General features: G+C 35.8%; 1 protein-coding gene and 1 pseudogene across 1 annotated transcript; both read right to left on the bottom strand.

The window, feature by feature from the left end:
- Window positions 1-404: 404 nt before the first annotated feature.
- LOC110714022 lies at window positions 405-2,186 on the bottom strand (annotated as a pseudogene).
- Window positions 2,187-2,826: 640 nt separating this feature from the next.
- LOC110713881 (NAD-dependent malic enzyme 59 kDa isoform, mitochondrial-like) lies at window positions 2,827-11,112 on the bottom strand. The gene is made up of 20 exons (XM_021892317.1): window positions 11,004-11,112; window positions 10,716-10,870; window positions 9,759-9,855; window positions 8,007-8,125; window positions 7,767-7,934; window positions 7,360-7,488; window positions 7,185-7,245; window positions 6,662-6,765; window positions 6,505-6,588; window positions 6,204-6,310; window positions 5,978-6,080; window positions 5,373-5,480; window positions 5,161-5,226; window positions 4,806-4,878; window positions 4,638-4,724; window positions 4,456-4,510; window positions 4,278-4,349; window positions 3,694-3,756; window positions 3,457-3,571; window positions 2,827-3,250 (listed from the first exon to the last, which is right to left on the bottom strand). The coding sequence occupies exons 2-20, from the start codon at window positions 10,848-10,850 to the stop codon at window positions 3,179-3,181; spliced, it is 1,818 nt and encodes a 605-aa protein (XP_021748009.1). The 5' UTR covers window positions 10,851-10,870; window positions 11,004-11,112; the 3' UTR covers window positions 2,827-3,178.
- Between the last annotated feature and the right edge of the window lie 3,795 nt (window positions 11,113-14,907).

The following is a 14,907-nucleotide window of genomic DNA, read 5'->3' as shown; positions in this document are numbered from 1 at the left end:
ATTGGTTGTTTAAAAGCAAATTGGATGGTTCCATCCACCTAATTGGACTCCCGGAGGGTATTTGGTACCATGGTAAAAATTTCGGCAACTTATATATCCGGGCAAAAAAAAAAGTCAAAAAATTCCAAAATGGAAGGCCAATATCCACGATTTTTGAGAAATTTTGAATGTTTCGGGGTCCAGTATCGAAAATCATTGTGATTTTAGGGGATACATCTCTGTATCATATAATGCCATTTGGATCCATATATGGACATTATATGTTGTCATAAATGTTCGTGGTAAGATTTAGTTAATGAAATCAGTGCAAGTTATAAACCGATAAATTGGTCGTTTAAATGCAACTTGGATGTTTAAAGTTACCAAACAACTTTTGCTTTTGAATGCGATCTTGATCCAGGTCATATTCGAGTAATAAGTCATGTAAGACATTCATACACTTGTTATAGTTTACATTCATTTTTGTACTAGTCATGTGATCAATGAGTTCCAGTGTTAACAAACACTTGATCTGAAATCGGATTGAATGAGTACATGTAATTCATTTTATTCATACCATGAAGAAACTTCATTTCTTACAAAGAAAAGACCAGAAGGCGATCCATGAGGCACCAATGCTAATCTCACCTGACTTGTACCGCCTTCTTCAACTGTTAAATGTCCCAAGTTTCCGTTTATATCTGTCTTAACAAAGCCAGGACAAACACAGTTGATAATAATTGATGGATATTTCTTAGCCAATATTCTTGTATATGCATTCAAAGCCGCCTTTGACACTATATAGGCTGTCATTGTAGAAGGCCATCCCTTCTCTTTGAATGTACCGTCTTTAAAGTCTCTCAGTAACTCGTTCAGAATATCGTCTACTTGCTCTTCTGTAAGGTTATCACTTATCAGCATCACCTAAGACTCCTTTGATTCTCTCATTTGGTATATTCTAGGGAAAAAAGAAAAGTAGGAGTTAATTGATGAGTATTTTTCTCAGTAGATGATGTTTTTCTATGGAAAAAAGAAATTTATACCTTTAACTTCCCCATAGCAGAGGAAACATTGATGATCCTTGGTGAGTCCGATAACTCGAGGAGAGGAAGCAGAGCTTCAGTTGTTCTCTTTACTCCATAGTAGTTAGTTTCTAAGCAATCTTTTGCGAGTTCATATGTTTGTGTCATCATCTCAGCATAATTGAACTTTGCTCCTGGCTACATTGTTACAATACTTCGGTTATCGGAGGCAAAGTCTTGTATGAGATAGTGTTACGCAACTTATTGTGAGATAATCCCTAATTCATTCAGAAACAAAAAAAAATTACTATCTCAGAAAATACTTACAGTGCCAAAACCTGCTGCTTTTAAAGCATCAAAGTCTGCCTTAATTCCAATAGTCCCAGCATTGTTCACCTACAAAATAATTACTGGGTTACCTTTATAATTTCTCCAAACAATTAAAATGAGCATACATCGACTTACAGGGTCTATAGAGATCAGATGTACGCAACCTTATCCTAAATAGTTGAAATACATATTGAAATTAACAAAAACAAGTAACCAAGTCAATATTACCAGTATATCAAGCTTGCCAAATTTGGAGTTGATGAAACCAGTAAGAGTAGCAATACTCATGGTGTCAGTAACATCAAGCTGATGAAAAAGAAGATTATCGGCGCTAATTCCGGATTTAATGAGATCATTAAGGGCTTCTAATCCTTTCTTTCCATCTCTTGATGTTAGAAGTACAACAACTCCTTGGGAAGCAAGTTGTCTGCATATTTCTAGCCCTATTCCTTTGTTTGCTCTTGTTACTACTGCATATCTGCATAATTCACCAACATAATCCAGATTATAAATTAATCCCTGATTAAAGAATAATACTAGCAAATGTAATCAACAAAGAGAAAATATACAGGACCTTTTTTCATCCAGAAAGTTGGATGGTTCAGCCATTTTTTTCCCTGAACAAAATAGTGTTGCTTTGTTGGTTTTTTTTTTTTAGCAATGTTTTGTTGTTATAGACTTATAGGTCTCTGATATTGAGTGTTATTCTACCTTATATTTGATTATTTGGTATTGGATGGGATTGGGGGGCAATAATGTAACTATCGTTTCATGTCAATAATGTGGGCTCTTTCTTTCTCTTTTTACAGGATGCTTAGTCACTTTAAAATTGGACCAATTTTTATTATACAATCGGGTATACTATATAGTTAATTAACACGAGGTTATACAGAGTACTTGTATAAGAGTAGTTGTGTGAATGTGGTATTCACATGCTCACTTTAAATCACATAACAGTCTTGATTTGCAAAGGTAAAATTTGTTGTATACCAATACACCAGCTGTACTGTGCATTAGTTGATCAGATGAAATATTCAAGAAGTCCTGAATTAGTGGGAATTAGTTTCAACTCTCTAGAAATTAGTAACAAACAAAAGAATTGAGGTTGTTCTAGTATTACCTACCAAATCCAAGAAGTAATATCCGAATTGTCTGCCTTACTACTTGGTGATAAGTTTCACACGTAGTTTCTTTCTTGCTTAGTTGCTGCTCACAAAAAATAGATAAGGAGAAGGGATAAAAGAAAAGGACAAGAGTGAGACAGACAAAACAGGTTCTCATTTAATTTAGTTGCTATTGTCGATTATAGGTAATTATTTTTTTAGGTCATATTCGAGTAATGAGTCATTCAATTTATATTTGAGGTTTAATTGGTTTTCTATCAACAAGCTTGATTCGTTGTATAGCCATCTTTTAATACTATGTATAAATCAAGGTTCGTTGTTTAGGAATTTTCACGTACCTGTACACAGATTCGAAACATCCCATAATAACATATCCTACCGAAGTACCAAAAATATATTAAGTGTTAATGTATAATAGTCAGCTAATAAGCAACACAAGAATCAGTTGGAAGCTACAATGCACTGCATCTGCATACAAATGATTTCAAGTAAAATGGACCCAACCTGAAGATATAATTCTATACAAGGGAGGATCCTAGTTTCAACAGTTTCAGTTCAAACAGATGAAGATGGCAAAAAATTTCACAACTCCCCATTCCTATTATTCTATAATTTTTCTGTTCCAATTTGCAACAATACTGTCTTCTCAGACAGTTTTACAGTTTTCAGCCAGAACGGACTGTCCAACTGATGTAGCAGATGCAGGGGCTGATCATCGTAGCCTCACTTCTCGTGTACAAGAGGGCTGTAGATGGGAAACCACATATTCCGTCTGACATATTCTGCAGTCTCTTCCTGCATTTGATCAATACCAGTTACAATGGCAGCAGTAATGATTGGCATATACATGATTTAATTTTCAGGGGAGAAGTTCCTTGATGACCCAAAAAAAAAAAGGAAAAGCTAAGCAGAGGGAAGACAGGGAGCCTCCCCAAGAAATCCAAGATGAAATACAAGTTCAACTGGTATAATTGCTGATAAGTAGCAAGTGATAATCTTACCTCTGACATACACCTGAGTTCTTTCCGCCCCACTTCACCATGTCCTTCAGCAAGGTCTTCAGCAATAGCTGCTCGCAGTACAGCAGTTCCAACTTCTGCTGTAATTTCTCGTATACTAAAATTAATAACATGGGTTAGACCGTTTACTGTTATCCCTTGTATTTCCACAGAGCATAAACATTCGTAATGTTTTGGGGTGCGGGGAATGAAGAAGCACTAAGCAAATGAGGTGCTAACCTTCCAATTGATGGATACAAAACACCCTGGCTTATTTCCTCGTCTGACATGTAGGTAGCAAGACTGCAGAAAAACCAACAATTAACATGTAGTGAGACTAACTATACTAACGATCATGCTAACCTCTTCAGCAATACCAATTATGCAGGCTTCATATCAAGCATATGCCATGACTTTAGAGCAGCCTAGCAGCATAATAAAGTACTAACACAATTGATACGAGTTATTCCCTGTCTTGCAAGACAAATAAAAGGGTATTGAGATTCTTTAGCTGACCAGTGTAGAGCTAATGAAGTCAAGGAACAAAGTACTGATATTGGGAATAATATTCAGCATAAAAAGTCCACAATTTTGCAGGGGTATAATCATGGCAGGGTGGGTGAGTTGCGGTGATGTAGAGGTTATATACATGTATTCATGACACATAGAACAGCAGAACTTGGAACACTATTTGCTTATGTATTGCCTGATGAATATGTGGGCCGTAAAGCACAAACTTTTAAAGAAGGGAGCACTAGCGGTCTGACTTAGCTTAGGAAAGATGCCATTTTACTTGTTGAAAGAATGATATGTTAATCCATTACCATTCAGCAGCAGCTTGCAACATGTTGTCAGTAATTAAGCGAGCACCTGAAAGCAATGCTCCCAATCCAATCCTGAATTATATGCAAAAGTTCTATAAATATCTCATTGAGCAACTTGCAGTCTCATAGGTCAAGTTTATGTATCATAAGAAACTAAAGATGAATCACAGTCACACACCCAGGAAACAGGTACATGTTATTCGCTTGATTGACATGACCTACTTTTCCATTCCCTGCAATTACAGATACCAGCAACTACAGTCAAACACGGCATAACAGTCCAATACAAAGAAAATAAAATCTTCATGTAGTGTAAACCAAACAAATCAGAATAAATTCAAATGGCTGAACCATGCATACCAAGGTCTACATTCTGGAAGGGACTTCCACCTGCGAAAACAATGTGTTCTCCGGCATACTTGAAAGCATCGGCAGGAGTACATTCAGCTGTTCATTGATTAAAGTTTAGACACTATGTATATAATAAAATATAAAAATGCAGCAGAGACATGGGTGGAAAGGACCAACCATTCATCGTAGGGTTTGACATGGCAAATATAGCAGGTCTAGGGCAGTCTGATTCTCGCATGGCCTTCAGCACCTGAGTCGAGAATTATAAAGAAGTCAAGGCTTGATACAGAAAGTGCCTCGAGGTCTAGGAAACCCACTGAGTTTCATAACACAACTAAAAGACATCTTGCATCACATTTCTTTCCAACATGAAAACAATAATATATCAGGAACCATCTCAGATATGTGTTTTTCGATCATTTCACATCTCATGATAAATAAGATGAGATCAGAAGGAATTTTCCATTGACTCAATACTCCATTTCAGTCCTACTACAAAATTCAAACGACCTCATGATAGGGGCTCACTCACCTCTTCATTAAAGATGCCACCAACTCCAGACAAACCAAGAAGCACATCTGGTTTAACCTTCCTAACCTGAAATTTTGAAGTGTTTGAAATCAATATATCTAGAAGATATGGAAGCACATGAAGGCTTCAATTCATAGCTAACTTCCTGTGTTTTCTTATTGCAGCAGAATTTACAAAGTGATTTTTCTGAAAAGCATGAGAGCAAGACTTACCACTTCAGCTAGATTAGCTCCCTCCATAAGCCCTTTGGTTTCTTCTGGATATTTTGCAAAGGGTGCAGCAGATGGGTCTAAATTCTTTCTCTCTTTCGTTACTAGCCCCTGAAATGTATAGAAATTACAATTAAGCAGAATGGTACAGAGTGCTCATTTAACATTGCCCTACACTGAAATTTCTACCATCACTTGAGAATTATTCAGAGACAAAGGAAAACATGAAACTATTAAGCATATTGGTGGTAAGCAATGTCCAGGTAGAAAACTGGAATATAGATCAGCATAGTACATGGGAAGTCTAGCTGCAAGTACAATAGAAATTTGTCTAGCTGCAATATGGCAGGGGGGGGGAGTCGGGGGACAGGTAGATAACATTAATTATACAATTGCAATGTCTATTCTATTCTTGACTAGCTTGGCACATGGTAAGCTTGTGTCCCCAAAATGGCCCAAAAGTATGGGGGTGGGGGTGGGGGGTGGGGAGTTGAGAGGATGCAGGTAGATAATGTTAACCATACAATTGCAATTATTTCACAATATATGCAATGAGATACATCCTGCATCAGGCAAGTGCCAAAAAAGGAAAGAAAAAAAAAACTTACATCTTTATCTATTAGGTAAAATTGATGATCAGATGGGAGCCCATTTGCCCCAGCCATCCTGGAAACTGCCTGCACTGCCATATTAAGGACACCAATCCCTGCACTGAATACATCATTGCAAATATTAGGTATTTTGTAGATATAATGGATAATACCTAAAAGGCTAAAAGTTCTAACACAATACATGATCAGTTCTGTATTATAGAAATGAAAATCATATTTTTACCTCCCAGCTCCAACCACAACTATTTTCTGTTTTATAAAGTCAGTCAATGGACGGCCTTGTGCTCTCACAGCACCCAGTAACCCAGCCAAAGCAACACCTGCAGTTCCCTGCAAAAAGGTAATATAACATATAGATTTCAAATGTAGTGCACATCATCCTTGCTTTTGCATAAAACAATAGCACCCCAATGCCTCTCAGAAATTGACAAATCACAAAGCCCCTAGCAGCCTAGCTAAGGGAGATTATATCTCATTTTGACTACAAAACTAAAATTACATAGCAATATCACCGATGAATTTACCTGAATGTCATCATTGAACATGCACAACCTTTTGCGATATCTTTGCAGTGTTTCAAAAGCCCATTTCATTTGGAAGTCCTCAAACTGCCCAAATATATCAACAATAAGTTACCAGCATAAAATTTTAATAGTTGCATTAAGTCTTGAAAGAACAGACCTGCACAACAGCCTTGGGCCAACGTGTATGAGCAGCTTCTACAAATTCATCAACTATGGAGAGATATTCTTCCCCTTCTAGCCTAGGTTGCCTGAGTCCTAAATCTACCATACAAGGAGATCAATTGTTAGAATACAGTTAAAAATTAAAAAGCATTAGTATGACACAGATTTCAAACAATAAAAAAATTCAAATGTACAATGATATTTATTAAAGAGATAGAACAAATCATTCAGTAAGGAGGGAAATTCTACAAGACAATCGCAGGTATTCACTAGGTAAGTGACTATTAGCTGCATATGTGTTGTCATTTACTCTGTAAACTTTACCAAAGAAGTAGTAAATCACTATTCCAAAATATAATAATGAGAAAAATTTTGTTTAACACTGCAAAAACACAACAGAACACTACACCACTGAACTTCCCAGCAGATAATAACTGAGAATAAAGTAGACACTGTATGCAACATAATATCTATATAAAGAAGATCATAGAGCACAGAGTCTTTTGGTTATTACTTACAGAGAGGATCTTCCAGAAGCTTTTGGTTGTTAGTACCCACATCGAGCATAACTGGAAGCACCTGTTAGAAATGAAAAGTTAAAAGCTGAAAATTGACTTATACACAAATCAAGACAAGGTATAAAACAGGATAGGAAGGAGAAGATATAATTGAACAGAAGTATCATAGTCATACCCTCTGTGGGTTCATTCCTGCAGCAGCAACATATACATCAAGTTTCCCAATAGGTATGCCAATTCCCTGAACTCCAAGATCTCCTAAACCGAGAATTCGGCTGCCATCTGTGACGACTATCATATCAACCTGCAATTGCATGAGTAATTAGCAAGACATGGAAAGTGATACTCCCACTGTTACCTTTTCTTCTACTATCCACTAAACAATCATATTTACTTTGTGCTCAGGTAGTTTGAGATATATCAGAGACCATTCAATGTGTTAGATATGTTCTAATTAGGCTGCTGTACATTAAATTAGAAAACAATTTTTTTATAAATCTGAGCAAGATACCAGACTTCAACTTGGAATATTTAACAAGAAATGATAATAGCAGATGGGCAATGAATTGACAAAGGACATACGTGTTGAGCAGGCCAATTATAGATCATGGACATCATCTCTCCCTTGTCCTTGGCGCTGAAATACATTCCACGAGGACGTCTGAACAAACCGGAATAATTTTGACACACCAGCCCTACAGTTGGAGTATATATAATGGGAGCGAAGTCTTTGATATTATCAATAAGGACCTGAATGCAATGACCGAAGTGTCTCAGGTCATAACTGATTCGAAACCTGTGGTAAGAAATCATGAAACTTACTCTGTAATATAACGTCTCATTCCTGTCATGCAGTCTGTTCAAAATTCTCCATTTGGCCAAGGATACAGAAGCCTCTGACTGCCCCCGAGTATTTTTCTCCAGTGACCGATATGAATCCACTGTAATTCATAAATCAACAGAAATATACACTTTAACATACCTAATATGCATCTCCAAAGAGAAAGACTTTGATTCGTCAAACAAAACAAATATAATACTTTGTGCAAAGTAAGACCTTTTCACCTTAAATAAAATAAATTTCACTAAGAATAAGCTTAATGAAAGTAGAGGATTATTTCACACTAGGGCAACCAAGTTCATTCAAAGTTAGATATAAGTTTAGACCTATGTTACTCGGACTCTTTCATTTACCTCACGTGAATCCCTAAGCTAAAGCCCCCGCTTTGCAATAGGTAGCGGTTCTCGGAGGGGCTTTTAGTGGGACAAAACGGAAGATATTGTCGATAAATAGAAGTACGTCTTGTTCATTAACATCTCGAAAATATTCCGCCATAGTTAGGGCAGTCAACCCAACTCTCATACGCGCCCCTGGCGGTTCATTCATTTGCCCGTAGACTAAAGCCACCTTTGACTCTGCAATATTTTGTTCATTGATAACGCTAAGAAAAAGGTAGAACCATAAATACTATCCGAAATAGTGAAGGGTGCTTCATAATATTCCATTCCTTGAAAGCCTGTGAATACTAGAGCCAGTAAAACGGTAGCTACTAAAGCGTAAACTGCTCGTTTTTACACGTGTTGGACACTTCATTTTTAACTAAAAACACAACTTTTTCTAAGAAAATGGACGAGTCCGATGCTTGGACACCCGTGTCTAATTTGACACTTCATCCGAGTCCTAGTAACATAGGTTTAGACTAGTACTAAAAAGCTAGATAGGTTTTGATAAGGGGTCTTCAGGTGAAAAGAATAAAGCCTTAATTAGGACTAACCCTTGAAGAGAAATAGGTAACACACACTACAGAAGAACTTTTCACAAATTTCATAACTCAGTTGGCTCTAATGAACCAATGTTACAATGATAACATATCATCCACTCTGACTAGCAAAGACTTCATGCCAAACTGTTTTTCATTTATAATTGGACTAATAAGCAAGTTATCAAATTCTTCTTTCCAGCTGCAAATACCAACACAAGATACTTTCTTATTTTAAAGTCAAATTGCATAGTGCAGCTAAAGTTAAGACTCAACAACCATGCATTTCCAATGAAAGGAGTTTAGTAAACTCATCATATACAACTATAAGGTGAGCCTTTGCAGATTTGTGAGCAGAGCGTAGTCTTATAATAAAGGTAATTTGGTAGAGCTGATGATATGTAGCATATGCAGATTTCGCTTTCATATTTAATCAAATAATGTCAAAAGGAGTGATTACATAATAACATGAAAACAGTCATGAAAATTCTTAACGTCCATATTTCAGTTTTATACCAAGTTACACGGCTTACACCCCAAATACCCCAGGGGATATAGCTACATCTGCTGTTCTTCATTAAATAGTCATTACACAGAGATAGACAGTAAGAAAGCTGGGATAAGTACATTAGACAATTGGTGGTTGATTCAAGTCTCAATTCTATGTTGAAAAAATCATATAATACACCACTTGCGGAATTTTCAGCCATATTTTAGAAGTACAAACAGAGATTGTACCGAAAAATCTATCAAACAAAAAAACCTCAAGATAAAGTACTATAGTAGGCATAGTTAAAAGAGGGATGGGACTTACTGAAACGGGCATACTGTTGTTCAAATGAAATAATACGAGGTGGCAGGAGACCACGAAGCCCAAGACGATCTCTTTCTGTCAAAGGGAATGCAGTATCCTGCTCAAAAAAATTTTGAAAAATGCAAACAACTAAATTTAAAATTTCTCTTGTAGCAAATCAAGTACTAGGAAAAACAAAAGAAAGTTTTTTCTTGGCAAGATAGATGACGAAGGCAAATTAAATGAACTTAGAAGTAGTGTATCATTAATTAATAAATCTATAATGGTGATCTTAGCCAAAGAGATAATCACTTGACATAGTTACCATTGAAAATCTTTGTCTAAGTGCATTGTTCATACACATAAGCCCTTCTCTTGCACTATTATACAAAGATTGGTACCAATTTTCGGCAACTCACAAGTAATACATGTATTCCACTCGAATTTTTACATCAATTAGCCGAATTACTGTTAGTTTACAAAATTTTCCTTGTATCTCAAAAGCTTTATAAACGTGACAGAAACAATCAATTGACAATTCGAGCTCCGCCCGTGTCCAAATCAAGGCGAAACTTCCATAAACACAACACAGGGTTGCCCTGCCCTTATCTTCGCATATCTCCCACTTATTTCCTCATTTAGCATTAATAACACCTAAACAAACTTCCACTTCCAGAAGCAATAAAACTACAAATTCAAGCATAAATTCAAATCAATCACTCCATTCCTTAAATCCAGTAAATTCACACAATAATCTCCAATTTGACTTAAATTAACATTATGTATAATCACACAAATATGATTAATAAGTCTCATATTACCAAGTCAATAAACTTTTTGAAACTTTGACTTGTATATCTGATTAAAATCAATCAAAAATCAATCACAATGTCTCAAAATTAACACAATAAACTCATCAAAATTCCAGAATACAATCAATTTTCACAACATCAATAAAAATCAAAACAAAAATTCAACCTTATTAAACCAAGGATCATGAAGAATATCAGCACCACGCTTATGCACCATACAAGGACCAGGAATCGTAGCAGCCACCGAAAACCGCCGCGTACGGCGGAGATTCGCCGCCGCAGATCGCGTAACTCTCCACATTTTCCAGAAATTATTCACTACTGAAAAACGACATCAAATCAATCACATTCTTTGTAATCAAAATCATCATAATCAATCAATCACAAAATTAAACACAAAATAAAGTTCAAATTCATGAATTAAAAATTAAAAGTGACGAAGAACACAGTTTACCCAGTAAAGAGGAAGAAAATCAGAGGAGAGAGAAAAAAGCGAGAATGTGTCAATAAATTTCTGTCGTAAGTGTATTTATATAGTGAGTTCAGTATTGGTGACTTTGTTCTTTGTTTTCAGAGTAGTGAATGAGTCTGAGCTGCCCGGAATAAACGGGCAGAGATTTTGGATAGTCGGTATTCGGTAATGGGGCTGCCCGTTTGAGAAACGGGTAGAATAGGAGAATTGTTATAGGTTCCTGGAAGTAGATGTTTATTGGACAGGTTTTACTTGGGGATCATCTTTACAAATTCTGGAAATTTTTTATTTTTATTTTTATTTTTATTTAAAGTAAATAGTGATATGGAGATTTTACTATTAGGTGATATGGTAAGAGTAATAATTATGAAGTATTTTATTGTAGATTATTCTGTATCATTTTAGAAAGTTTTAAAAATATGACAACGTTTTTTATTATGCGTGTGATTTCTCTTTATCTTTCTTCATAGAGTCATCATTGTTTTATCTTTTATTCAATTCAATCTCTTTATGTATATGTCTTCCCCCATTCAATGTTGTAATAATACGAGAACGGATAAACTAAGGTAGTAGTCTTCATGGAAACCAATACAAATATATTATAGACATGAAAATCGTGTGATAGATAGTCACATGTATGTAAACACATACCCAAGTAATTAAAGTCGCATTTATAAAAAGTTTTTAAAAAAAAAAAAAAAACAAATGGACATCTTTAAATAGCAATTAAGTATAAAAAGTTTCACAATTTAGGGTACAATTGTATAAGCTATCTATCATTAGTTGAAAGAGCATTTTTATATCTTAAGTTTTAAAAAGTCATCAATTTGTAATGTTCACATAACTCAAGACATAAAAATGTTGAAAGAGCAATGTATAAGCTATCTATCATTAGATGAAAGAGCAAAAGGATCCATATTATGGGGTTTTGGTTTAGCAAATAAGTGTGCACAATAAAAATGTTAGAGTAGAACTTTTCTTCTACAATAACATTTTACATTTTCTATTAGAATAAACAACTATGTACCTATTAGGGTACCTTGATGTATTTTGTTAATCAATTTTAATTATCCTATGAGAAAATTTTCCTTACTCAAGACTTGAGTACACAGTTAAAAGTAGGTAAGTATCGTTTTACACCGAGTGATTAAAAGACGGGAAAAGTTAATGAGAATATAGGTTGCTATAGGCAACTTTTTCTTCCATGGAAAACTTTATCAATATGTTCCAATATAATCAAATTGATAAAAAAGATTGATGGAGCAATTCTTTTGGCAAGCAGAATGAATAAATTTTATATAAATAGAAACCAATAGAACCAAAGCATAAATTTTCTTTTCACTGATTTAGGGCTGGAGTTGTGTTTTCCAATTTTCATCCCGTTACATGACATCAATGCTGGTCAAAATCACTTTCATTATGCCAGTGCCAGTATTCTTTACGCGGCGACCATTGCACGCCATTGGCAAAATACGTGATGTTCATTTCTTAGCCATAAAAAAAAAGTTCAAAAGTAATGTTGATGTCTAAAAATGTGCTAGATGATTGTTGTAAAAATTGTATGAGTAATTCGGTAGAGCTTTTAATCTTTTCAAGACTTGTTCAAAATATGTGTATTATAAAGTTAATCGTACCATCAATTCTTAATTTAAATCGATGTTTTGTTGATATCAAAATATATGATAATTACAACATTTTAAAAAGTAGTCGTAAAAGATTTGATGGGTTAGTTTGGTTAACATGATCACTATGAGTGGAACTTCTACAACTTTACCCTCTTAACTATGTAAAACTTGGGTGCTTGCTTCATCAAGGTTAAAGACTATGACAGAGTGGGTCAATTATGTTTAGCGGTTTTGTGTTTTGATACTACTAATGTGAAGCTTACTTCAGAAGAGCAATTGCAGCGTTAGAGCTTAATAAACCTTCCTTAGCTTTCATGGATCTTGCACAAGCCCTTAAATTAGATCTTAAAAACACTGAGTTCCAACAAAAATTAAAGGAGGTGATATCCTTATTGGGTTGGACTCCAGATTTCGTTGACAAGGCACTTGCAGTAACAAGGGATAACGAGAGGTTTAGAGATTATGTTCATCCGGGGAAAGAAAATAATAGTAAGAAGTTAAGGAAAAAAAGGGAAAAGAAAGGTAGAAGATAGTCGTGGTGATGGTAATGTCCGAAGGTGTACAGGTGTGATAGACAACACCAACATGGATACGAATGTTGATGGAAATTCTTTGGATTTGGAGGGTAAAGTCAACCCTGCCAACCAAGATCTTAGGCCCAACATTATAGATAACAATTGTGTCCTGAAGGAAACTTCAGAAACAAAAAACTCAAATCTGACCGGGTCAAGTTTTCAGTTCTCAAGCCGAAAGCGATATGATACCTATTTGCATCTTACTCCAACAATGTATGGAGTGATTTCCAAAGGGTGAACAGTACAATACTATTGTTCTTCCCAAAAGAATTTTATTACCATCCGAGTAGCCAATCCTTCGAGAAAGATGGATAGTGGTGAAACTCAAGAAGGTTCTACACCATGGAGCTTAGTCACCCCCCTGTGGAAGGGCATGATAGGTGTGAAACAACTCCAGTTCTGATGCAAGTAGATCCAGCCATAGGTATGGCAAATCAAGATTCATCATGTGAGGCTACGTCGACACTCCTACCAGTTCCGTCAGTTTCTTCCCCTTTGCAGGCTTCCGTTCACCCAACAACGTCCTCCTCTGAAAATTTGTTGGGTTTTGTCTCGTCTCCCCGTCCCAGATTTAGAAGGAAATACGCCACTCTGCAAAGTAGGTCTCCCGTGCTTTTTACTAACTCTTTGTTTTGCCGGTTAAGCGACTCTAAGAAAATAGCTTCTTGTCCCATCGGGTATACTTGGTTTCCCAATCATAAGAAGTTGTATGGTCCAACCACCAATGTTTTATTGTGTAATCTTGCTTTCTGTACTTAGTTTAGGTTGTAATCTTGTTTTTCATTTATAGTACTCTTTGTAAAAAAAAAAAATGTAAAACTTCCCATGAGAATTCCAACTTATGTTCAACCAAACAATTCTGCTCACCCCCTATAATTGAAACTCCGTGATATTACAACTTCTTAAATGCAACAAATCTACCATTTATTTGACATCCATTATTTGTTCTTGTCACAACTGAGAGTTGTGAGAACAAATTTACGTTTTACCAGGGAAAGGTTTCTTGATTGTACTTTTACATTACCATAACAGCTAAAAGGAATAAATTCGATACTATTTTGAGCATTGTGGGTAGACTATTGAACCACAAGCTCAACCTTCAAAAGCAAATCTTTTACAGAGTCCCTTAATATTATACTCCATTCTCCATCTCTGTTTTTCAGATTTCCCCCTTGAGAATATGCTCAGGAAAAGGTGACGACTCCAATTAAACATCTTCGTTATAGGGAATGTTGCGACTTGTCCACTTTTCATATATAATAATGTTGTCATGCAGCTGCTAATCTATACACAGGACACGGTGAATTCGAATATAGGCATAGTTCTGTTGGTTTTTAGTTTCAGGAAACAGAACGTGGTCACTGTTGGTCTCAAATCCCTCGTACCTTTCTGCCTTCCCTATTCTCCAGTCTACACAAACGGAATGAGATGCTTTGGAAGAAAAGCACAAACAAGTTCTGAAATGACGCACTTATCCCACCCATCTCTTCTAAATGACAGGACATTACATGTTCGAGAATCAGATCCTCCCATAAGAGTTCTGTGAAGAATGAAAATAATCTTAAATCGTCTAAACCTGGTCTAGTGTGCAACTGTGAGAGTGAGAGGCCACGCCTTCACGAGAATCATTTCAGGGGGGAAGTAGCAAAATGCAATTAAAGAGAAACGGAAAAAATCACAGAGGAA

The sequence above is a fragment of the Chenopodium quinoa genome, unplaced genomic scaffold (assembly GCF_001683475.1).
Source record: "Chenopodium quinoa cultivar QQ74 unplaced genomic scaffold, ASM168347v1, whole genome shotgun sequence".
Lineage (NCBI taxonomy): Eukaryota > Viridiplantae > Streptophyta > Magnoliopsida > Caryophyllales > Amaranthaceae > Chenopodium > Chenopodium quinoa.
Note: the sequence above shows the minus strand (reverse complement) of the source record. Positions and strands in the feature narration are given on the sequence as shown.